The sequence below is a fragment of the Recurvomyces mirabilis genome (assembly GCF_035927965.1).
Source record: "Recurvomyces mirabilis strain CCFEE 5264 chromosome Unknown scaffold_19, whole genome shotgun sequence".
In the NCBI taxonomy this organism is placed as follows: Eukaryota; Fungi; Ascomycota; class Dothideomycetes; order Mycosphaerellales; family Teratosphaeriaceae; genus Recurvomyces; species Recurvomyces mirabilis.
In genome coordinates, this window is record NW_027041953.1 from 21,573 (window position 1) to 45,614 (window position 24,042).

At 52.7% G+C, this 24,042-nt stretch overlaps 13 protein-coding genes across 13 annotated transcripts; 6 read left to right on the top strand and 7 right to left on the bottom strand.

Annotated features, from left to right (window-relative positions):
* Window positions 1–563: 563 nt before the first annotated feature.
* THI6 (thiamine biosynthetic bifunctional enzyme) lies at window positions 564–2,123 on the top strand (the record flags this gene model as incomplete). The annotated part of the gene is made up of 1 exon (XM_064839724.1): window positions 564–2,123. One exon carries the CDS (start codon window positions 564–566, stop codon window positions 2,121–2,123), a length of 1,560 nt encoding a protein of 519 aa, XP_064692483.1.
* Window positions 2,124–2,142: 19 nt separating this feature from the next.
* Window positions 2,143–3,283, bottom strand: LTS14_007032 (uncharacterized protein; the record flags this gene model as incomplete). The annotated part of the gene is made up of 3 exons (XM_064839725.1): window positions 2,143–2,475; window positions 2,527–3,146; window positions 3,205–3,283. 3 exons carry the CDS (start codon window positions 3,281–3,283, stop codon window positions 2,143–2,145), a joined length of 1,032 nt encoding a protein of 343 aa, XP_064692484.1.
* Window positions 3,284–3,566: 283 nt separating this feature from the next.
* Window positions 3,567–4,807, bottom strand: LTS14_007033 (uncharacterized protein; the record flags this gene model as incomplete). The annotated part of the gene is made up of 4 exons (XM_064839726.1): window positions 3,567–4,052; window positions 4,110–4,178; window positions 4,236–4,746; window positions 4,797–4,807. The coding sequence occupies 4 exons, from the start codon at window positions 4,805–4,807 to the stop codon at window positions 3,567–3,569; spliced, it is 1,077 nt and encodes a 358-aa protein (XP_064692485.1).
* Window positions 4,808–5,927: 1,120 nt separating this feature from the next.
* Window positions 5,928–7,226, top strand: TIF5 (eukaryotic translation initiation factor 5; the record flags this gene model as incomplete). Its single annotated transcript, XM_064839727.1, has 1 exon — window positions 5,928–7,226. The coding sequence occupies one exon, from the start codon at window positions 5,928–5,930 to the stop codon at window positions 7,224–7,226; it is 1,299 nt and encodes a 432-aa protein (XP_064692486.1).
* A 1,021-nt stretch (window positions 7,227–8,247) lies between these two features.
* On the top strand, window positions 8,248–8,559 carry LTS14_007035 (uncharacterized protein; the record flags this gene model as incomplete). The annotated part of the gene is made up of 2 exons (XM_064839728.1): window positions 8,248–8,323; window positions 8,378–8,559. 2 exons carry the CDS (start codon window positions 8,248–8,250, stop codon window positions 8,557–8,559), a joined length of 258 nt encoding a protein of 85 aa, XP_064692487.1.
* Window positions 8,560–9,112: 553 nt separating this feature from the next.
* LTS14_007036 (uncharacterized protein) lies at window positions 9,113–9,892 on the bottom strand (the record flags this gene model as incomplete). Its single annotated transcript, XM_064839729.1, has 1 exon — window positions 9,113–9,892. The coding sequence occupies one exon, from the start codon at window positions 9,890–9,892 to the stop codon at window positions 9,113–9,115; it is 780 nt and encodes a 259-aa protein (XP_064692488.1).
* A 392-nt stretch (window positions 9,893–10,284) lies between these two features.
* Window positions 10,285–11,334, bottom strand: LTS14_007037 (uncharacterized protein; the record flags this gene model as incomplete). Its single annotated transcript, XM_064839730.1, has 2 exons — window positions 10,285–11,236; window positions 11,318–11,334. 2 exons carry the CDS (start codon window positions 11,332–11,334, stop codon window positions 10,285–10,287), a joined length of 969 nt encoding a protein of 322 aa, XP_064692489.1.
* A 723-nt stretch (window positions 11,335–12,057) lies between these two features.
* Window positions 12,058–14,220, bottom strand: LTS14_007038 (uncharacterized protein; the record flags this gene model as incomplete). Its single annotated transcript, XM_064839731.1, has 1 exon — window positions 12,058–14,220. The coding sequence occupies one exon, from the start codon at window positions 14,218–14,220 to the stop codon at window positions 12,058–12,060; it is 2,163 nt and encodes a 720-aa protein (XP_064692490.1).
* Window positions 14,221–14,645: 425 nt separating this feature from the next.
* On the top strand, window positions 14,646–15,767 carry mtg1 (Mitochondrial GTPase 1; the record flags this gene model as incomplete). The annotated part of the gene is made up of 2 exons (XM_064839732.1): window positions 14,646–14,906; window positions 14,973–15,767. 2 exons carry the CDS (start codon window positions 14,646–14,648, stop codon window positions 15,765–15,767), a joined length of 1,056 nt encoding a protein of 351 aa, XP_064692491.1.
* Window positions 15,768–16,424: 657 nt separating this feature from the next.
* LTS14_007040 (uncharacterized protein) lies at window positions 16,425–17,537 on the top strand (the record flags this gene model as incomplete). Its single annotated transcript, XM_064839733.1, has 1 exon — window positions 16,425–17,537. One exon carries the CDS (start codon window positions 16,425–16,427, stop codon window positions 17,535–17,537), a length of 1,113 nt encoding a protein of 370 aa, XP_064692492.1.
* A 189-nt stretch (window positions 17,538–17,726) lies between these two features.
* On the bottom strand, window positions 17,727–19,065 carry LTS14_007041 (uncharacterized protein; the record flags this gene model as incomplete). Its single annotated transcript, XM_064839734.1, has 2 exons — window positions 17,727–18,656; window positions 18,994–19,065. 2 exons carry the CDS (start codon window positions 19,063–19,065, stop codon window positions 17,727–17,729), a joined length of 1,002 nt encoding a protein of 333 aa, XP_064692493.1.
* A 799-nt stretch (window positions 19,066–19,864) lies between these two features.
* Window positions 19,865–22,219, bottom strand: LTS14_007042 (uncharacterized protein; the record flags this gene model as incomplete). Its single annotated transcript, XM_064839735.1, has 2 exons — window positions 19,865–20,822; window positions 21,075–22,219. 2 exons carry the CDS (start codon window positions 22,217–22,219, stop codon window positions 19,865–19,867), a joined length of 2,103 nt encoding a protein of 700 aa, XP_064692494.1.
* Window positions 22,220–22,616: 397 nt separating this feature from the next.
* Window positions 22,617–23,627, top strand: TWF1 (Twinfilin-1; the record flags this gene model as incomplete). Its single annotated transcript, XM_064839736.1, has 1 exon — window positions 22,617–23,627. One exon carries the CDS (start codon window positions 22,617–22,619, stop codon window positions 23,625–23,627), a length of 1,011 nt encoding a protein of 336 aa, XP_064692495.1.
* Between the last annotated feature and the right edge of the window lie 415 nt (window positions 23,628–24,042).

Consider the following 24,042-nt stretch of genomic DNA (forward strand, 5'->3'; position numbering starts at 1 on the left):
TGACCATGTGACTCCCCAAACCTTCACGAGCCGTGAATACATTCTTGGTGTCTTTACAGAAGGGACGATTATCGCCGCCGTAGCAAAATCTAGCGGTTTGGCCGTAAACCCTTGAGCTGGGCGAAGATGTGTAAAAGGAGAAAGTAGAGGGACTTGATCCGGGTGGCGCACAGCCTCGTTCGCAGTGGGAGTGGACGGTCTTCTTCCAATCGGCGAGGTTCGGGACAGCCCTAGATCTTTCCTGCGCAATCCTCTGTCCTTTGACAAACCTCAAGCACACTACTACTACTCGGGCTTCGTGAAGGAGCTCACAGCATCGATGATCAACTTGTGCACAAATCGATAGAAGCCGCGCCAAGAAACCTATCATACAGTACCTCTGGAGGATCGACAGCAACCTCGTATACCACTGAGAAATCTTGCGTCCACCGTGCTGCGTGGCACTGACATCACCGAGAAATCCTGATGCATGTCAGTCGAATCAAAGGTAACGTAGGCGAAGCACATTGTCATATTTCTCTCGGAACACATTCGCTACTGTCTCACATCTTGCCAAGCACACGATGACCCCCAAGAACGTAGACTACTCGCTATACCTCGTCACGGACTCAACACCCACCATCCTTGGCGAAAAAGATCTGGTAGAAGTAGTGAAAGCAGCTGTTGGCGGCGGCGTGACCATCGTCCAGCTACGCGACAAGAACTCCGAGACAGCCGAGCTCGTGCGGATCGCAAAGGACCTTCATGCCGTGACCAAGCCTGCGGGAGTTCCGCTCTTGATCAACGACCGCGTGGATGTGGCTCTAGCTGCTGGCGTGGAAGGCGTCCATGTTGGCCAGGATGACCTGGACCTCAAATCTGCTCGACACATTCTCGGACCTGATGCTATCATAGGTGTGACTGCCAACAGCCTGGAAGAAGCACTGACGGCAGCCCGAGATGGTGCAGACTACCTTGGCATCGGTACTGTATATGCCACCCCTACAAAGGAGAATACCAAGAGTATCATTGGCACCAGTGGTGTTCAGACCATCCTGGCCAAGCTGTCTGAGGAAGGGCTGGGCAATGTCAAGACAGTGGCTATCGGCGGTATCAATGCCAGCAACGCCCAACGCATCCTCTACCAATCTGCTTCGCCTGCCAAGAAGCTAGATGGTATCGCCGTAGTCTCCGCAATCGTAGCAGCAGACGACGCAAAGAGCGCAGGCTCGGATCTCCGCCGCCTCGTCAAAGAACCACCAGCCTTCGCCGGCACGACCGCCAAAACAAACTTATCACCCTCAGACATCATTGCCCGCGCTCCAAACACCATCAAACGCATGGCAGAACGTAAGCCACTCTGCCACAACATGACGAACCTCGTCGTCCAGAACTTCGCTGCCAATGTCGCTCTGGCCATCGGCAGCAGTCCAATAATGTCCAACAACGGCCTCGAAGCCGGGGATCTCGCCGCTCTAGGTGGAAGTTTAGTGATTAACATGGGCACCACAACCCCTGAGATCCGTGGCAACCACCTCAAAGCGCTTGTAGCCTACAATGCAGTGGGTGGTCCTGTACTACTAGATCCAGTCGGTGCTGGTGCAACTGCTCAAAGGCGAGAGGGTGTGAAGGCGTTGATGGCAGGTGGGTACTTTGATGTGATCAAAGGCAACGAAGGCGAGATCAGGACTGTCTCCGGCGCACAAGGAGTCAAGCAGCACGGTGTAGACTCGGGTGCATCTCAGCTTGAGCTCGAAGACAGGATCAAGCTTGTTCGTGGCACAGCGGCACGCGAGAGGAACATCATACTCATGACAGGCACCAAGGATGTCATCAGCGATGGTGAACGTACATTCGTCGTCTCGAACGGCCATGCATTACTTGGTGATATCACGGGCAGCGGGTGTACATTGGGCACAACCATCGCATCCGTGCTAGCTGTTGAGCGAGACGACAAGTTGCTTGCTGCTTTGAGCGGTATACTAATGTACGAGATAGCTGCTGAGCGTGCAGCGGCACGAGACGAGGTCAGAGGACCAGGTACATTCGTGCCAGCGTTCATCGACGAGCTGTATGCCGTACGGCAAGAATGTGTACAGGGTTGTGATAAGTGGATCCAAGCAGCCAAGGTAGAGACTGTCTAGCCTTGCGAACTCAGCACAATTAGAGCTTACTTTTCCCACCAAACACAACTCCCTCGAACCACTCCTTGATTATCTCATTAGTCTTGTTCCCATTATGCCAAAGTGCCCAATGACTGCTCGGGACTTCTCCTCTCGTCAGATTTGGTATAGCCTTCTCCATGCCCTTGCTCATTTCCGGTCGCAGTACGCTGTCATAAGTAGCTTGTACAAAAAGGACAGGTTGCTGTATACCAGCTCGTTGGCTAACGGGCATGGCCTTCTCATCCTCCCAGTTGACTTTGCGAAGGCGGTACCAGTTGCAGGGACCTTCTACGCCGTTGACCGCGAATTGATCGACGTAGTAGTCAAGCTCCTTGATTGCATATCAGCAGCTTGTATCTCAAGATGGTCAAGCACCACTCACCTCGTCGTTCAACAGCGCAGTCATCTTCACCTCGTCCTTCTCATCCGCCATAGCCTCAAGATCCACACCCGTCTCGGGCACCATGACTGTCTTCCCACTCGCCAACTTCCCTCCGTACATGCCGGACAAGAACTTGCGAATGAGTGACTTCCCCTGAAGAACCTTCTCCACCCTGTGATCCTCACTACCAAATTGCAACTGATACCCAAACTGTGGCAAGGGCCCATTGACAAGCTGTTCAGTACTAACATACTGCTCCATCGGAGCCGAGAAAGGTGTAGCCACACTAAAGACATGACTGACAAGATCAGGATACCACTGCGCGATCCGATAGACTACCAGCCCGCCCCAATCGTGACCACCGAGGATGATGCGGGAAGCTCCAGCCTCTTTTGCAATGGCTGCGACGGCATCGGCGTGGTTCTTGTACCCGAAGTCTCTCAAGTTCGAGGAGGTGCCGGTAAGACCGTAGCCCATGCAGTCGAGTGCTATACAGCGGAGACCCAAGGCGGAGAGCATAGGGATCTGGTAGCGCCAGGCTAGGGAGATGTCTGGGAAGCCATGGATCAGGACTACAAGGCCTCGTTCATCAGGGGTAGAGGCTGCGACGTCGAGGTAGTCTGCAGGCTGTCAGTAAGTGGTGTTGCCATATGAAGGCGGTTGGGACTTTGAGCGTACGCCACTTATGCCCATTGCTGTTGACGTAGCCATGGCGGATACGGCTATCGTCGGGTGTCAACTTATCTAGTTTGTCCATCGTTTGTGTCTGCCTTGATTGAGCTATCTTAGAGAGGTTGTATACATGAGTATACGAGAGGGTTGGTCGTAGGACCTCGGCTCGTGTCAACAGCTGACGGCGGTCACTACCTACTGTGGGGTCTGCTTGGCTGCTGCTTCCTAGGTGGGTAGAAATACATGCTACGAATCTGCGACAGAAAATATCCGATACATGAGCACCATAGCCCTACTCATGTCTCAGGCCCTCAACGACAGCACAGATCAGGACTCAGAACACGTCTTCCCAACCAAGGAAACGCGCGCTAGTAGATGACAGTGTCTTCTTCCCCTTCTAACACATGATCCCCGTCGTCGTCGGCCTGCTTCTGATCAGCCACGAGAGAGATTGACTTGTCATCACTATCAGCATCCTGGTCCCCGTCTGTGTGATCACCGCGAACCGGCATATCCGTCTCAGGCTGGCTAATAGCAACTTCCGCAGACGGATCTGGCTCATCACCTTTCGTTGACCTCTCCTCCTCTGCCTCCATACTGCCGTCTCGCCGTGGTAACTCCGACTCCGCATTAGCGTTTGCCAGCTGATCATTAGCAGCGACGTCCGGGCCTCCGGACAAGTCGTCGTATTGACCTCGCGTTTGGCCAGCTTCACTGCCACCTGAAGACGTAGCTACAGGTGTGGACTCGGGTTCGGGCTCTCCTCGTTCACGAGCAATTGTAGCCTTGGCTCCTCTGACCTGCTGAGTGATGCGGTCTTCTTCCTCCTCACGCATGTCCCACGGGCGATAGTACTATGGTGATGGTCAGTAACAGACATCGTGACGCAGTATCTTCGCATATGCACTCACAAGCTTCGGCTCACTGCTAGTCTGTAGGAAGTTTGCGTTGTTGAGTAGCTGAGCATGGCGTATGCGGGTCTGTGTGAGTGGTGTGAGCAGAAACTAGCAGCAATAATCTTGGGGCCTAGGACTCACATCCTCCTTGTCCACCGTGATCTGAGTCTCCCTTCTATGCTCTACAAGCCGTTCGAGCCGCCGGTTCTTCTCTTCGAGGCGTTCGTCATCCTGTCGTTGAAGCTCAGCCTTGCGTCTCGCTTCAATCTCCTGCCGCCTTTGGCTCGCGCGATCAGACGGTCGGTTGAGGTTGCCCAATAAGGAACCAAACAAGCGCTTTGACCGCTGCTTCTCGTCCATCGCGCCTGCCTTCCGACGCGTCTCTTTTGGTGTTTCATCTTGTGACTGCTGCTGCTGCTGCTGCTGCTGTTCAGATGCGTTTTCTTCAGTTTCAGCTGCTTTCTTGGACACTTTCACTGCTGCCTCCTCGTCTACACTGCCGACATTATTCTTTGGTGAGTTCTTACCAGGAGATGTCCGCTGTCGCTTGCTCTCCTGCTCCTGCTCCTGCTCCTGCTCTCCCTCATCTTCCCCGTCTCTACTGTACTGTCGCTTTAGTCCATTCGTGCTTGCAGGTCGCTCCGTCTCGGTGCTGCTGCTCGAGTCAGTATGGTTGTGCGGATATGGGGGACAGACACCTACACTTCCGACATGATGTAATGCGTGACGTGAGGCTTATCACGCTTCAGCAATCATGTCGCATGCTGCACTATCCTAGCTGGACTACCACTTGACGGCCTACTCGTAGCTATGTACCTGAGGCTCAAAAGCCGAGCTTCGAGAAGCTTGCCTCATCCGTCCAAATGCGCATGCCAAGGATAGCTGCATGTTTGCGCCACCGTGACGCTGTATACAGAAGCATGACTCGAAGAATACGTGCAACCGCCTTATAGATTGGGGACGTAGACTCACAAGCATCGTCAGGCTGCTCTTCAGATGGTAATCTGAACATGCAAGATATGGTCAAGACATATCATAGTCAAGACATATCGTAGTCAAGACATACAGTATGGTGTCAGCACGTGCAAGCAGCACAGCGCCGGATGTGGGACAAAGTTTCCCGACTCCGTCTTCTGCTTTATGAAAGACTCTGCCTTCCATCTCCGTCATCTGCTCACAGACATCCGTCTTCATCAGCCTGCCCACATCTGTCACCTGGGAGATCTCACCTGCATATCACCTGAACATCGACACATTATCTGCCATTATCTGCCTCAGCGCACCCCTCGCCGTCCATTTCCACGCCACTGCCATCCCCCACAGGCAGCGACCAGAATAATTCGCCGCGAGCCCTCCACGCCTTCCACCCCCTCGCATCCCATCGAGGACAACTGCCCAACTCACCCATAAGACGCATCTCGCCAGCCCAGGACAGAGTTTATGTATTCGTCCTCCCCGCCACTTCCTCAAGTCGCCTCGCCGCTGGTGCAGCAGCCATTCCGCACCAGAAGACCAAGGAGTAAATCGCACGAAAGAAACAACGGCTAATGCTGGACGATCATCCCACCTACCAAGGACTCTACTCTGTATTCAGATCCAACAGTGCATGTGATACTGCACCTGCAACATTACTCGCCGTCCAGATACACACAAAGCAAGTTTGCTAGGTGTATGTCTAACTGCATGTCTGTCTCAGCCAACAGCAAGCTTCCAGTAGCCATCTCCCCTACTTTCCACCCGTGTCGCACCATACAGCATCTGTTGTAATCAATCAATTCGACACCATAGCCACCACATCCTACCAGTCCAAGAACTGCCAGCAACACCGCAATCATGGCCAGCGTCAACATTCGCCGTGATGTCACGGATCCCTTCTACCGCTACAAGATGGAGCGTCTCCAATCCAAGATCGAGGGCAAGGGTAACGGCATCAAGACCGTGGTCGTCAACTTGTCCAACGTTGCCGACCAGCTCGCCCGCCCACCCAGCTACGTGATCAAGTACTTTGGCTTCGAACTCGGTGCTCAGACCAACATCGACCCCAAAGACGACCGCTGGATCATCAATGGTGCGCACGAAGCCTCCAAGCTCCAGGACTACCTCGACGGTTTCATCAGCAAGTTCGTCTTGTGCAAGAGCTGCAAGAATCCCGAGACTGTGGTGCACATCAAGGACGGCGAGATCACGCTCGACTGCAAGGCTTGCGGGCAGATCCACAAGGCCGACCTGAGGCACAAGCTCTCTTCTTTCATCTTGAAGAACGCACCGAAGAAGGGCAAGAAGGACAAGAGCACGAAAAAGGCTGATCGCAAGGCACGCAAGGAAGCCGAACGCAATGGCATGGGCGGCTCTGACGACGATGAGGATGCCAATGGCAATGGACACCCATCTCCAGGCGACAGTGGCTCCGATCACGGTGACAAGAACGGCGACGTAGGCAACGACGCCGGCAGTGACGACGAAATGACCCGCCGCATCCAAAGCGAGGCCAAGGAGCTCGGCGAGCCAGAGCAGAAAGAGGTCGAGTGGAAGGTGGACATGTCCGAGGAGGCCATCAAAGCTCGTCAAGTTGCTGCCGAAAAGGACCTGCCGAATGAACTGCGCAATAACCTCAACATCGATGATGAAGAGGGTGGCGGTTCCAACGCCTACGACGAGTTCGGCAAATGGATCGAGGAGAAAGCTAAGGAGGAAGGTGGCGTCACCAAAGTCAAGGACGTCGACATCTACCTCAAGGCCAAGGAACTCGGGATCGAAGCCAAACACCGCACCCCTGCCGTCCTCGCCCAAACCATCTTCACCGAGAACATCGTCAAGGAAATCGAGCCCCGCGCCGCTCTCCTTAAGAAACTTACCTCCATCTCCGACCGTCACGAAAAGGCCTTCCTAGGCGGCATCGAACGCTTCGTGGGTGAGGTTCATGAGAGTCTAACTGCGCAGGTCAGTGCGATCTTGCTGAAGATCTACGAGAACGACATCGTGTCCGAGGAGACGTTGAAGAGTTGGGGTGGCAAGGCTAGTAAGAAGTATGTGGATATTGCTATCAGTAAGAAAGTGAGGAAGAGTGCTGGGCAGTTCTTGGAATGGTTGGAGAATGCTGAGAGTGATGATGATGAGGAGGATGAGGATTAGTAGGATGGACGGTCACTCCTGAGGTCCAGGAGGCGATGATGGTCAGTTGGATGTTTGGGAGGATGAATGGTGAAAACAGATTGATATTGGCTGAACTCCCCTCTCACACACTTTGGCTTTATGCTCTGTATGAGCACGCACAAGATGCCTTTTGCGGTGTGTGGTTCTTGCACTCGGCTTATCCAGCAAGGTCTACACTCAAAAATAGCTCTCTGCTCTCCACGTTTCACCTCCCCGGGTTGTTCCTGTTCTGGTCTATGACCCTTGTACTGTGCTCCCAGGCGCTTGACCGTCTGACGAGGCTGGTCTCAAATGATCGATCCAACTGATCTTCCTCCATCTCTTCGCCTCACCGCTTGGAGCACTCGCTTCGATCGAGATGACCCGATCACTCTAACCACTATCGTACCAAGCAGATCTCACTGTCGCCTTGGGGCCCCAAACCCTACCGGAATCTGTATAGCCTCGCAGGGGTTTTACATGAAGCAAAAAGTGTAGTCACGGTGACGACACATCAACCGTCTCCACAATCAATGACCCACGATTTGGCGGGGAAACTGCATGCACTTCCATCACGAAAACGACACGGCGGGTCACGATCTCGCATGACGGCAAGGAGGAAGTTCTTCCAATTCGATGGACACTTCCGCATCGTACCTGCATCCCAGATCTCAGGGCGACGATCTTGGTCGAAGGGGTGATGGTGGCTGCTTGGAAGCATTGTTCACTTGCTCTGTTCCTGCGTCATGACATGTACGGTGGTACGATGCAACAGGTCATCTGCCCTAGGTAGATACGTCTGGCTTTGGCATTGGCGTCAGATGTCGCATGCTTGACGTCGATATTGCGTACGAAGGCGTGCTAATGATGAGGTGAGGCTGGACGGACTGGGGCAAGTGAAAGAGAGAGAAGAGGGTATAAGTACCTGGTCCTCGTTCACGATCAAGCATTACTTCTCATCCCACACCAACCAACTCTCACATTGAACAATCACAAGACAACCAACCACCAACCAGCAAACATGTCCGATTACAAGCCAACCGAGCACGACGGTCTCCGCAAGGATGGCCAGCCCGACCAGCGTGTAGGCACCGGCCGTACGTCTTCAACCAATCTGCCTCATGCATACCCATGACTAATATCCATCACAGAATTCGCCCAAGGCAAAGTCGACCCCGTTGAAGCCGGCAAGCAGGGAGGCAGCACCACGGATGCCGACACCTCCAGCTCTGGCGGTTCGTCCGGTGGAAGCGGCGGCGGTAATGGCCAGTTCGCCGGTGGCAAGGTCGACCCGGTCGAGGCGGGCAAGAAGGGTGGAAAGAGCTCCAACTAGCGTGTGCTACGTAAGGCAGTTGAATCATGAGCATTCTTTGGATGTGTCATGAATTGCATGAGTTATGACAGATTAAGCGCATCGTATCAAAAGATGCTTTTGCCTTCATTTGTTCACCACCTTGTCGTGCTTGCGATATCTCCAGTACTGCGTTGTCTTGCTTCGATCAATAGAATCTTTGACCTTGCGTGACTATCTTCGATCACTGTTGCTTTGGGTTGCAAGGCCTCGTACCAACATATGGCGATCTGATCTTATGACGTCGAAGTATGCAACGTGCCTTTTGAGTCTCGTGGTGCTTTGCTTATTGTCAAGCAGGAGTCCTGTACAATGGGTGTCGGAGTATTTATGCGGCCGACATAGGTCAAGCTGTACTACTACGAGCTACTGCCGGTTGCAGCCAGGAAAGCGTGGCAAGTCTTAGCAAGACAAAGTGCTTTTATGTCGCCGGCGGCCGAGATATTCTGTCCTACCTTTGACGTGCTTGCTTAGGTCCCCGACGGGTAATAAGAACGGAAAGTCGACGGCTTCAAGTAAGGATCCGAGGAACTGCTCACGGGTCAGCATCACTCTCAAACCCATCGGAACTGCTGCGACCACTGACCAAATACCATAATATGACCGTCCCAATGGCTGAGAACGAGGCACCCCACAACCGAGCCGCCTTCGCAGCGTCCGCATTGCCATCCGCAATGTAGAAGCAGGACGCCGCTAAGCAGGGGAAGCAAAGAGTAAAACATGCAAAAAGTACGACATGGCACACATCCAGTCTGATCGAAGCAATTGTAAAAAATAGCAGCAGAATAGTCATGAAGATGAGTAGCATAGCATACGACTCATGGTATGCTGCATCGGCAGCTGCATCATTTCCATATCCTCCAATGGCATTGTAGAACGGTACCAGCACCGCTCCCGCGGCACCAAAGTATCCGCCCAGGATCAAGAAGACTGCCGCATTGAACGTCTCGCCGTTGATCCATTCGCCGATCCCGCATAGTATCTCCAGTAAGCAGCCAAGATAGAAGAACGTGCCGATTGCCGCGCTCTCGTTCCCAGTACCGCCGCCTGCGCCATGCCAGCCAAGTAGCATGATGGTGGCCGGACTATTTGCGAGAAGGAAGCCGCCAAGTCCTACTGGTGTTGGGTTGCCGAATCGACGGGCGGATGGTGGAGGGAGTGGCGGGAGGGGTGGGTATACTCGTTCCATCTGTTGGAAGGAGGGTTTGTAGGGCGAGCTGTCGGCACTGCTGTCTGCTATCTGGTCGGCCAGCCCTTCTGGCAGTCGCAGGTTAAAGGAGAGGCCATCCCGTGAAGTGAATCTGAGCTCAGACATGATCAAACTTGAAGCCTGTCCGGCGATGGTGTTAGGCTAAAGCACAGTCTGAAGACTCCGCAAAGGATAGCATGCTTGGCCTCGAGAAGTTTCACAATGAGCTGAGCGCCACGAACAAAGAAGTGATTTCGCCAACCGCATGTGCCTAGATCGGCCATATTCATTGTCCACCATAGTCACAATAGTCTGCATCATTGTGCTCCTGCTAGTTGCATTCCCTTAGTATGGTGTAGCAGACTCAGATCCGAGGTGGAGATGAGTAGAGCATGCTCGCAGAAGCGAGGAATGTGCAGTAAACGGTGGGCCAACTTTGTAGATCGAGGGTCCGCTTAGACATCAGTTTTGCTGTATGCAGACGACGATTCGGATCTCTTCCTAGTTTCCAGACATCGTTACAATAGCGGCTTCTCAGGATCAGGCTCAGTGTCAACTTCTGCTTGCCGCAACCCAAACAGGCGCCACACGATCCCCACCGCCACGAGAATCCAGACGGGATACGGAACCAAAGAGACAAAGTGATTGACACAGGATCCGAATCGCAGGAATCTCCATCTCAGCGAGCCAATGCGGCCCAGCTCGTCGAAATGAGCTTGCCATACTACCTCGTACCAAGGAGGGTCCTCAATATCCGCACATCGCCAGCTGAACGGGCTGCAAGACTTATCGCTAGGCTCAGTTGCACGATAGTCTGCCCTGCGAGGCAAAAGCTGCACAGAAACTATGGTGAAGTTCCGCCGTGGGTCTCCAGAGTTGGTCACGCTCTGATCGCGCATGGAAATCACCACCGTCCGCTGCGATGGTGCGTCGAGAAGCACGTATGGCGAGTTATCATCTTCGAGAGCTAGACATCCGATAATGTTGACATGGAGTACTGGATGGTAATTGTAGTAACGTATATTCGGATCGTCACGATTTTGGAAGCGGAAGTCATAATCCAGTAAGAGATTCGCTTTGAGGGTTGAGCCAAGGACGGAATCCCGGTAATGTAAATCTTCGGCAAACGGTGCTAAGTAAACACTCGATGGAATCTGTAGTACTTCCAATCGGGCTGGTACAGATGGGTTCGGCACGGTGAGTGCGAAGATCCGTCCGTTGAGAACCAGATGGTGGCCATCGCTCGTGAATGTGAAGTTGAGCAAGACGGAGCTCATCTGACCAGAACGAAAGGGTGCTCCGGGCAGGTCCAGTTTCACCAAGGCACTTGAGTGATCACGAGATATGTAGAAGTCGCTGTTCGACGGTTCTTCCGAAGGCTTCGGCGGTGGCGAGACGGCTTGGCCAGGTCGTGAAATCGGAGTAGTGGTCTTCTCGGGTATAGTACCGTTTGTGAGTCGAGAAAGAAGTCTTTGGAGATGGTGTCAGCACACCTCCATGATATACAGGTGCGCAGGTATGGTCTTACTTTGCCGCCTCTTTAGCACCTACGAACACGTTATGGCCATCTCCGTCGCTGTCCCACTCGACCAGAGTTGGATATGATCGAATGCCAACGCTCGAGCAGAAATCATCATACTCGACACAGTTGATGGAGCCTAAGATGATTTCGGAGTCATGTGATGCGAGATATGCAGCGCTCGCTTCGTATGATGGCTGCAGTCATTTGCAGTGCCCACAATAAGGAGACCCGACTGCGGCAAGCCATCGCCAGCAAAAATCTACCGACTGAGAAGGAACTCATCTGAAAGAAGGATTGTCCGTACAGTTTACGACCGTATTTTTGAAGCTTGGGGTCTTGTTCGGATTGAGCTGCTTGACGAAACCATGCTCGGCAGTGTTCGATATCGTCAATGCTTGGCTGGAAGTCCAGAATACAAAGCTCAACAAAACAGAACAAAGCATGACCATAGCGGAGTGTGTTTTGTTGACTCTTCGCGAGAGAAATCACACAATTATGGCACCTCGCGACCGTGCCGCAAGAGGATCCACGAAGATGGCGGCGCCCAGACGAGATTTGGCTTCAAGGATTTCTACGCACGCTTGGACCAAACCTATCTATATATCAATCTACTACTACGCCACGCTACTTATTCCGCACCTTCACCATAAGCGGCAGCCTTGAGATGAGTCAAACATTTCGAAACAGCCTCGCACACCGATTACGAAGACTGTACTCGTAGAGGAACGCCCGATCAGTTGCAACAAATTATCCAACCCAAACCTCTACCCTATCCAGTATTCCTCATACTCGGCTCAATGAAGGGTAGACCCATGCCCTCGAACACTCTCCTCTCAGCCTCCACCATCGTTCTCGCCCTACCCTTTACTCCATTCTTATAGAATCCCTCAATATCCAGCACCTCCCCATGTACGCGATCCCGAACACCACTACTATCGAACTTCCACCCGCGAACATTCTTCGCATACCGTCTCAAATCCCTCTCGAAAGTGGTCCCGCCGCTCCAGCCTGCAACGGCACAGCCGACGGTCCTCCAGGGTGCGATAATGATGTCCACGCGGCGATGGATATTTGGATTCCTCAAGCGTTCGCCCGTCGAGGTTGCGTGAGCTTCATCTGATGCTTTTGCGGGCCAGGCAGGATCTTGCCAAACGACGAGAGCTTTGTCGAGGCTATCAAAACCGCCGTAGCTGCCTGAAGGACCTTCGCGAGATTTGTATGGGAGGGTTTCTTGGTCGCGTTTACTATTTGTCATTGCGAGGAGAAGTGTATGAGTGACCCAACCTTCCTCTTCCAGGCTCGCAACGATATCGTTGATCAGGTTCAGCGTCTGGTGTTCATCTGGGTGCGATACCACAATATCCACATCACCACAAGCCGCTTTTCCCTTCCTGTACCCACCAACCAGAATACTCTGGATCCCGTCATCCCTGACAAGGACAGCATGCCGATGAATGATCCTCGCAATCTCCTCGACTTCCTGCCTCGGGATCAGATCCAGAAACTCATCATAATACTTCACACCAATCTGCTGCACTCGACTAAGTGTACTCCAGCCGTACTCAACAATATCGTCTAAGTCCTTCCAGCCACGATCGAAGTAGAACTCCCTCGCGGTCTTAGCACCCACACCCCAGATCTCATAAAAGAGCCTCAAGATCTTCAGATCTTCGTCCGACTCCAAGTCCGCCACAGCGGCGATAGCACCAGTATTCTCAAACTCGACGAATAGGTTCGCAATCTTCGCATCACAACCTGGTAGTGCCAAGATCTCGCGTGGGTTGCAAAGCTTGCACGGATAAGCAGCTAACGAAGCAATACTAGTACTGTAAGCCCTAACACCGATCTCATCATTCGTCAATGTCCTCGCAAGTCTAATCTTCTTCAACAGCCCCATGAAGTCTTCATTTGGACATGAGAGCGGACTTTGTCGTTGGCAAGAGTACTTAACTCCTTGCTTGACCCAGTTCGGCATCTCGGGTAGATCGCTGGAGTAGCCTTGCTCATCCTCGGTCGTTGTCTTGGTAAGGAGATGGGCGTAGGCGGCTTTGTTCTTGATGTGATGACCTGCTGCCCATGTTGCCTCGGTGGTGGGAGCTTGTTGATGACCGAATCGACGTTTGCCAAAGCGATCAGTGGTGTGGGAGGTGGATTGAGTAGCGTCTTCTTTCGCTCGGTCGAGGATTGCTGTGCGGCTGGATGGTGACGAGCCTAGATCTGACGATGCGACCTTGGTCGGCGTTGTGGCGGAAGTTGTCTTAGTATTGCGCTTGGCAGGAGAAGCTGGCTCGAGACTTGAAGATACTGGCTTCCCAACATCGCGGCATGTATAAACTATGTAGTCGTGGAGACTCTTGATGTAGCCAGCCTTCTGGGAGTCCTCGAACCATTGTAATCTGACGACTTTAATAATTCCATTAGGGCCGTTGATGTTGCCATCTTGCGACTTGATCTGTGCTATCGAAACTGATAGATTATGCTGTTTCTTGGTCAAGGACGCAGTCTCGTCATCCGAGTAAATCTGATCGTCGTCAATGACAATGGCTGCGAGTTGACTGTGGCCTGAATCGACCTTCTGGCGCTTAGCTGGTCTACCTTCATCCTTACGAGAACGTTCAAAGACATCAGCATGATCAGCATTCGAACCAGCGGCGGAAACAATGACTTCTTCCGTCCAGAGTCCCTTCGATCGCAAATCAATGGCGATTCGCTTCTTGCTCAAGACCTTGGTCAGTACAATGCGTGCCTCAGACACATCGTATGTCAGACATGCACCAGCCGCACCCAGGTCATCCTCAAGTCTGTGCAAGTCATCCTGGGCGAAGTGAGTGGCGGAAACGAAGATGGGTGGCAACTCGCTCAAGTCAAGTGGAGGCGCTTCAGTAGCCTGAGAATCATTTTGTACTGTTTGTGAAGAGGGTGGAGACGACATTACTCCAACCAAGGCTCCAAGAAGTGTGACCGAGTGTCCCAAGATCGACCACTATTCTCGAGTCCTTTCCGTTCAAGTGTTCTCATGCGGCTTCCTACCAGCTACTCGTCCACCAGATGAAGGAAGGTGGTGAGATGCGTGCATGACCAGTACTTGCTACGCGCTTCAGTCACGCGACTGGGTTAAAGGTATCAATGCTCGAGTCGGCGAGCTGCAGATGAACAAGAGGTCAATGGTTCCTCGTCTGAATTCATGTCAGAAGTTTACGTCATCACATGATTGCTACGCTCGGACCTAGAAATAATAGACGGGACAAGTTACTGGATAGGAGATGCTTCGATCCAGATTCTTGCGTGGTAATAAGTCGACTGCATCATGTCGCCGTCGAGAGGCTGATCGCGTGAGAGAAGAGCTCGTGATCCAGGATGGCTGCTACTACCTTCATCCCACGCACGCAGTTCCCCACGCTGACCTCCCTCCCACGCTCCTACTATCTGGGCCATCATGCAGCAGGTCTATCGAAGATGCGAGGGATGCTGGGCCAGATCGACCTCGTGCTCGAATGTCGAGACTACCGCATCCCGTTGACTAGTCGAAACCCGCTATTTGAAGAGGCACTGCGAGGCAAAGAGCGAATGATGGTCTACACGAAGCGAGATCTGGGAGGTCAAGGCGGCGACAACGAGGTGGGTGGACGTCAAAAGATGTGTCAAGTAGAGAGAGAGAGAGAGTATGTGCTGAATGGTAGGTAGATCTACTCTCTTCTTCGCTCCTTCCACGCCCCGACTCCCGTCCTCTTCTCCGACCACAAATCTGCTCCTTCAACTCGTCAAGTCCTGCAGCAGATCAAGACTGCGGCTGCCAAGCGCAATAGCTTGACTGGCAGTCATCTGATGGTCGTTGGCATGCCCAACGTTGGCAAGTCTTCCCTTCTCAACGCCCTACGAGCCACGTCGTTGCACAAAGGCAAGGTAGCGCATACAGGAGCTCAACCAGGAGTCACACGAAAGATTGGTACGGGCGTGAAGATCATCGACCCGGAAGCTTCGGGAGACAACTCAGGAGCCACGCCAGTCTACTTGCTAGATACGCCTGGTGTCTTTATCCCATACGTCCCTGACGCCGAAGCCATGCTCAAGATGGCATTATGCGGCAGCGTCAAGGACAACGTTATCGCGCCCTTTACCATCGCAGATTACCTCCTCTACCACATCAATCTGCAGTCTTCCGACACATACAAAGCCTATCACGAACCGACAAATGACGTGACAAGTCTCCTGACCGCTATGGCTGCCAAAACTGGAAGACTAGGCAAAGGTGGCGAGCCTGATCTAGATGGCACGGCCATGTGGTTCATTCAACGTTGGCGTAACGGGCATTTGGGGCGATTTATGCTGGATGAGGTGAACAAGGAGACTATCGCGGAAGCCACTCAAATCGGTCTGGGCGAGGATCAGATGAGTATGAGCCAGATGCGCAAGGCCGGGAAAGAAGCTTTGAGGCAGCGCACAAGGAGCAAGAGGAGTGCGCAGGCAGCTGGAGGATAAGAGCGGCGATACGCGGATCCGAACCAACGACAGCAGCCGCTCTAGGGATATCCTCACTTGCGAGGTACATGACGACCTAGGTCGATCAATGATGTGGTCTATCATTCGGGACGTTGGACACGAAAGATTGAGATTGTGGCAGACAAGTTAACCCGGACGCGGTAGTCTTGATTGGTGCCTCAATCTGATAGCAAGCCCGTTGCGTCATTCTTGGGCAGTGCTGTTGGACCCGTTGCGACCATGGCCATTCGTCTGTACGGACAGCCACGTACAGCCTGGCGCATACGATCAAAAAGACATACCGGATATTCTCTATGTTGCCATTGGTGTTCCAAGATCGACGACAAGCGTTTCAGGACAATGTTTCATAATTCTATTGGATGACGCAATTGCTTGCAGGAAGTGGGATGTCTGAACATCTGAACAGCTTCACTTCCTTCTACAACATACAATCTACAAGCCCTCGCAGTCAGCTTGTGAGATGGTTAGAACACGATAGCGTACCCGGAGCCCTGTTCGAGAGGAGTTGTAGCTCAGCCCGAACACATTAGACCTGCTTACTGAGATGTTGTACGGCGAACTTGAGGTCAAATGACACGACTATTATTCCTCGCTTCTGCTCTGTTCGCGACTTTGTCATTCAGCTTACCGACCGACATGGTCTCTCCGTACAATCACACTTGTCTCGACATTACCCGCGAACACGCGCCAGACCCATGGATCACTCAAGCCCATGGCAAATTCTTCCTCACTTTCACTGGCAACAATCGCATACCAATGTGGGAAGCAAACTCGGTCATGGATTTCTATAACGACTTCGAACGATGGCCGGTCTGGCAGGTTCCAGAAAGTGGTCCGCAAAGTGAACGTCTCTGGGCACCTGAGCTGCATGCTCTTCGTGGACGGTGGTATATCTACTGCGCAGGGGCCGACAAACTGCTAGGTAACCGTAGCCATCGGATGTATGTGCTCGGCGGACCGCGCGCAGATCATGATCCTCATCAGGGACCGTGGGAGTTACTGGGACCGATCGCGGGAATGGACCAGCGACAATGGGCGATCGACGGGACTGTGTTTGAGTTCAATCAAACCCTGTACTTTGTCTATTCAGGCTGGCCGAGACGGGAAGAGTATCCCAATGGCTGGGAAGACCGCTCCGAACTCATACAACAATTATTCATCCTACGACTAGAGAATCCAGTGACCGCAGGCAGCGAACCAGTCATGATCAGCCACCCAAGTAACACCTGGGAGCGTCTAGGCACAGCCGGAGCAGCAATCAACGAAGGTCCGCAATGGCTCGAGTCGCCATCCGGCCACTGGCAAGGTCTGGTCTATTCATGCTCCGGAAGCTGGACGAAGCACTACAAGATGGCTACCCTACGTTTCCTAGGCGGCGATCCGCTGAACCCAGCAAGTTGGCAGAAGTCGAAGACTCCGCTCCTACAGAATCGCGAAGATGGAGTAGGTCCGTACGGGCCGGGTCATGGCTGCTTCTTACATGCTGGGAACGAGACTGTGGCGTTGTTTCATGCTACGGATCGAGATACGGATGGGAGTCAAAATCGGCGTTGTCGGATGCAGAGGGTGAGGTGGACGGAGGAGGGGCCGGATATGGGTGGCTATGTTGGTGCGCAGGTCAGCAGTGTTGATCAGTTCCTGGAGCATGAGCTGCCTGAGCTTGACTCTGCATCGCATGGTTCAAGTGCATTGAAAGCCTTGCTTCATGGTGTTCATGTGCCGGAGTCAATCGAGCATAGCGAGCTATGATCACACGAGGTGCATCTTCACCTCAGCATGCTCACCATGCATTCACGGACAGGAGCTTGAGCCAGAAGATCACAAGGCACTACGGCACTCATCGATGCAAATTCGAGGTCAGAAGTTGATAAAAATAACAGCTGATAATTTTGCCCATCGGATTACATAATTGACAGTTACTTGGACTTAAACACCCATCTACGACTGGACGAATCTCAACAAATCCTGGTTGACCTCATCCGCACAAATATTGAGCAGTGCATGCGGTGCGCCTGGGTACACCTTTAGCTTCCCGTTCTTCACCAAGTCCACACTCCGCTTCCCGCTCGCATTAAAAGGAACAACCTGATCGTCATCACCATGCAAGACCATCACGGGAATCTCTATGTTCTTCATCTCCTCCGTAAAGTCAGTCTCTGAGAAAGCTTTGATACAATCGTACGCATTCTTGAATCCGCATTGCATTCCCTGTCTCCACCAATCCTGAATTGCGCCCTGACTTGGCGTGACACCAGGACGATTGAAGCCGAAGAACGGGCCTGTCGGGACATCGAAGAAGAATTGGGCTCGGTCTTTAATCATGGCGCCACGGAACGAGTCGAACACATCCATGGGAACACCGAAGGGACTGGCTTCGGATTTTGTCAGCAGCGGTGGCACAGCCGAAACGAGCACGGCTTTGGAGACTCGCTCCGTGCCATGTCGGCTCAAGAATCGCACTACCTCGCCTCCACCAGTCGAGTGCCCGACCATCATGGCGTTCTTCAGATCCAGTGCTTCGAAGAGCTCGTGCAGATCGTCCGCATACTGGTCCATATTATTCCCACCCCACGGCTGACTAGATCGTCCATGACCACGGCGATCGTGCGCGACGGTGCGATAGCCGTGGTCGGCGAGGAAGAACATTTGGGCTTCCCAATTATCTGAGCTTAGCGGCCAGCCATGGGAGAAGACGATGGGCTGGGCATTCTTCTTTCCCCAGTCTTTGTAGTATATTTCCGTGCCATCCTGGACTGTGATGTACGGCATTGTATGGCTTTTGGTGGTCAGGTGAGAAGTGGACTCGGAATAGAAGGCGCTGCAATGCTGTTGTTGCGCGCCAGGAGAAGGTGGCGCTTCGAGACCTATCTATCCTATCAGTTTCAACCCTCGCCCGAAGTGCATGGAGCGGCGCGATAAGTGACACCACTCGCTTCGCATTGAGACGTTCAAACCACATCGGGACAGAGTCGGCCGATACTACACTTCGGATAGCTCAGCGGCATGGCAGTGCCGTTTGATTACTCTCTGCTCAGCATACACTTACGCTATCGATACATCGGAACTTAGTAAGCATGCATCCAATGGCGAGGACTGTGTGCTACCTCGCCTCAATTGCTACATTTGTTGTCAGCACTATCACATCATGTATTTTACCAAGGGCCCCAAACTCGCCACACTCTATTGCTCTTAGCCACGAACTTACCTGCATGGGCCGGGTCTGGCCATTCTGATAAGGAAACAGGAAGCTGCGGAAGACATACGGGCGTATTGCCATCTTGCCGTGTGGTTCTCTGAAGTGGCGTGCCTATCGGACAGCCGAAGAAGATGGACTGTGTCAACGATAAAATTTGGATCACAGCAGCCGCAGCTCTATTCACGGTGCTTTATCATGTCACTAGTAGACCCCGGGATTATCAGAAGATACTGCAGTGCCGCAGAGACGTAAGACTGGTGTAATGACAGATGTTGCAGCTGACATCAAATTCGTGATTCCTGGCCCACAATGTGTTGGAACCTTCCAGATTCCAAAACTACTGGGCAGACGTGTCCGAATGATCCTTGATCCGCTACCATACAACAAAGTCTACGGAACACCAGAAGACGACATCATCGCCACAGCTCCAAGGTGCTTCATCTGCCTAGCGCACGTCACAAGCACTTTCCGCGAGCCAGCAGGATTGACCACATGATGTGACCAACGAGCTAGCAATTTCGCCAACCTTGCCGACAGTCTGCAGTTTATTGGAGCATACCATTCCTCGGACCTGTGCGCCATCGATCAGCACTTATCTGATTGCTCCTAGCGAGATTTCTAGGCTGCAAGTGCGGGCTTTTGAGAAGATGCAAAAGTGCTGTATGACTATGTCGTTAGTCCGGGTTGTCTGCGAAGCAGGCCGGTTTATGACGCGACTGCTCAGCATGGCGGACATCTTCTGCGGTCTGGGACGAGTGGTAAATGCGTGCAGAACGTGAATGGCGATGATGTCGAGGGCGCTTGCCACATGCCTGGATCAGTGTATGATATTACGCCATGAGCACCGTCCCCAGACCGGCAGTCGTGATGTCGTAAAGTTTTAATTGAAAACGACCGTCTTGTGCCCGTTCAGGAATACCCTCTTCTCACTCCACCACTTCAACGCAGCAGCCAGAACCTGACTCTCCACATTACTACCCTCGTCCACGAGCTCTTTAGCACTCATGCTGTGATCCACCCTCGCAACCCTTTGCTCAATGATTGGGCCCTCATCCAAATCGGCCGTGACAAAATGTGCCGTAGCTCCGGTAATCTTCACGCCACGGTCGTAAGCCTGATGATAAGGCTTCGCTCCCTTGAAAGAAGGTAAAAAGGAATGGTGGATGTTGATGATCTTGCCACTCATAGCGCTGCAAAGTGTGGGCGACAGCACTTGCATGTAACGCGCGAGTACGATCAGGTCGACGTTGTTTTCCTTGACCAGCTCCAAAATCTTGGTTTCTTGCTCGGTCTTGGTGTCTTTGTTGACAGGCAAGTGGTGGAATGGAATGTCGTACGTCTTGGCCAATGGTTCGAAATCTGGATGGTTGGACACAATCACTGGGATGTCGATGTTCAGTTGCTGAGTCTTTGCTCGGAAGAGCAAGTCATTCAAGCAGTGGCCTATCTTCGAAACCATGATCATGACTCGGGGCTTGTGAGACTTTGGCACGATATCGTATTCCATCTTCAAGTCCTTTGCCAGCTCGTTGAATGGTTCTTCCAGGTGTTTCGTCTTGTCTGCATGGCCGAAATGTACTCGCATAAAGAACTTTGTTAGATCTGGGTCCGAGAACTGCTGCAGGTCCAGTACCGTCATGTCATGTTTAGCCAAGACTCCAGTCACGGCATGCACGATACCAGACTTGTCCGGACAAGATAGCGTAAGAATATGGTCTTTCGACATCGTGATAGGTGTCTTTGTTTTGGTCGCAAAGTGGCGTGTTGAACTGCTGGAGGTGATTTTGATCCTTGACGCTGTACTTGACGGTCGAAGCAGAGATGATAGTCTTGATGATCTATACACGGTAGCCATACGTCGCCAAACGAATGTGTACTACGCGAGTGGAGGTCATCAAAATGTTGATGTGTCATTTTCGACGTGCGAGCACAGACCGCGAGACGGGCGATCTAGATTCAAATCTCGGCAGTCCATGGCAACAAACATCAATCATTTTTCAAAACATATGAACACAAGCGTGAGCAAAACTAGGCATGTCGTAGCACAGCAGCAGGACTATTCGTCGACCTCGGAAGTAGACTGACCTTACAACCACACAGCTGTGGCAGCTTTCACCACTTCCCCTCCATCTGTCCTACCCAAATTCAACCTCGTCACTTCAGTGATCTTCTCTCCATCAAAAGCCAAGACGTATACCCATCCTTCCTCACTATCAGTCAAGGCTAAGTACTCATAACCATCCACCTTCTGGTACTCCTGCCACGGCGCCGGCTCGATCGCGTTGGCAATACCACCACTTGTAGGAGTTTGCCAGACATCGATGGCATTTTCGCTCGCAAGCATACCATCTTCTTCGAGCCGAAACACAGCAACATAGCCTTTCGTATGTGCTTCCAGACCACGGGTCGATGCATACATATATCGTGGCTTCGTCTTGTCCGGACCAGTGGACAGACGAACCTCATCTGCCCAGTATAGCTTCGGATCGTTGTCCGGGGGTATCACTTTCACACCTTGAACATGGTCTAGTGTCACACCATCTTGTGCGATCGAGAAGACGTCCACCATACTTGTGTGCTCCTGCAAACTGTACAACATCTTGCCATTCGGATGCGGCGAGGTATGTCGGGGGCCATCTGTCGGTCTCGGGGTGATGTGCTTGTTCACCAGCTTGAGCGGTGGCTCGCCGTAGATGGCCTTGAGATCCTTCGAGTACGTCCAAATGCAATTTCGGCCAATGTCTGCCACATACAGGCTCCTGCCATCAGGGGACAAATCGACACTATGCGCACCATGCCGGAGACCGCCGAAGTCTCCATGTGGCACGCTACCACGCTCAGTAGATATGTTGATGCCGTCTGGTGCGACGAAGTCGAGTTCTTGAACTAGAGCGCCAATACTGCCATCGCCCTCGATACGAAAGACTTCACCGGTCGGTCCGCCGACAGAATAGACGTGTCGTGTATCGCAGCATACGTAGCCACTCAATGCTTTGACAGGCTTGGCATTGAGGAATGAGATCTCGCGGCCAGAAGTCTCGACGCGATAGCTGGCAATGGAGGGCTGAGGTTTCGTCCAAGCAGTGCAGTAGAGGAACTTCTTGTCTTTGGATAACGAGAGCCAGGAGTGGCCACCGATGGCTGGCGTAGGACGTATGAGTGTCAGAGAGCCATCTTTTGGCTCGAAGCGAAGAGTGAAGAGATCATAGTTGAAGGATCCGACCAGGAAGTCCATGTGCGCTAAGGTCGCAGACGTAGACGGGGGTGTTATGATTTGATACAATGCCAGCGCTGACAGAAAGGGTGTCTTTGAGCGTACGTGAAATGAAAGAGTCTGGGTTCGAGTGTAGGAGGAGTTGAAGTCAAACGAGCTTACCTCGGACAGCGCTGGCTTCAGCTTCTACCAAGTCGTGCCTGCCTCATTGGGAAGGCCAAGTATGTGGTAGGGAGCTCGTCCTTGCTCTATCCATTCCTTACACATTGTTCTGATATGTCCACGCTGCGGCGCGTTGTAGATATCTATTCATGCTGTTTGTTGACTTGATGACGCAAGCCAAAACATCCCACTCCACCCACCTCGGCTCTCAAGCTCACTTCCAAACAGCAGCTTGTGCAAGAACTCCATCAAAACCATGCAGTCAGGCATTTCGGCCTCCCAGGAGCTGCAGGATGCTTTCAATACTCTGGTATCATCGTCCGGGCAACGCGCAGTCATTGCACATATCGAGAACGAGCAGATAGTCGCTGCAACCACCATTCCTGCTCATGGGGACCGCTTCGAAGATGATTTGGGCCAGCTACAACAACACCTCACCCCTAACAAGGCAGCATACATACTCTTGAAGACGCATGCCGGATCCCCGGATGGCTATGCTGCAGTGACCTATGTTCCCAATGCTGCGCCAGTGCGGCAGAAGATGCTCTTCGCCTCGACCCGCCTGACACTAGCTCGAGAACTTGGCCTGGAACGCTTCAGACAACAGATCTTCACCACAGAGGCTTCGGAGCTTACGAAAGAAGGATGGGCGAAGCACGAAGCACATACTGCACTCGATGCACCCCTGACAGAAGAAGAGAGCGGACTCAAAGGTGCGAAAGATGCCGAGGCGGCAGAGAGCGTGGGTACATCTGGACGGAGAGGACATGTCACAAGCCGTGTAGACGTGAAGACAGGGGAGGGTGTGATAGAGGCGCTGGAATGTCTGAAGGAGGAAGGGTGCAAAGGCACACTCGTGCAGCTCAAATATCAGCTACCTGCAGAAGTCCTGACCCTGGATTCATCGACAGATGGTGTCGAGCCTTCCGCAGTCGCCGGCACCATTGCCTCGAACGAGCCAAGGTACAGTTTCTACTCATCACCTTCTGCTGGCGCCGCTCCTGAAATACTTTTCATCTACACGTGCCCTACCAGCTCAAAGGTCAAGGAGCGCATGATCTACGCAACTGGCAAATCTTGGACGAGGACAGTGGCAGAGCGGGATGCTGGTATCATATTCGCGAAATCTCTAGAGGCTACCGAGCCGAGGGAATTAACGACAGATGTGTTGGGAGGAAGTCAGACAGCTGCAGCACAAGATGAGGCTGCATCCGAAAGCAAGCCGGGCAATGGATTCGCAAGACCGAAGAGACCGGGTCGGCGGTGAGATTTCGATGGTGGTGTGTTGCTCAGAGTGGCGGTGAGGGATATTCTGATCAGTTCGATGGATTTGTTGCCTACTTGCCATGACATGCTCACTGGCATATCTCATGGGTAGCAAGCCACACTCTTCGGCCTTCCAGATTCAAGACTTCGACGTGTTCTCGAGAGGAGAGCGCCCCCTCCAAAACCAGGAGTAGCAGTAGGTAGTTGCCTGTCGAAATCTTACGCTGACTGAGTCCCGTCCCTAGGTGTGAACCTCTGACGTCGTTATCTTTACGGAATATCGAACCAAGATCCTACCTGCTTGGTAAACGTGCTGCTGCGTGGCCACGTGGGAGAGGCCGGGTATTCGATGAAGATCACCCACCAATTCCAGACGGATCAACGTCGGGCGTATGGTCTAGAACCTCATGTCGACG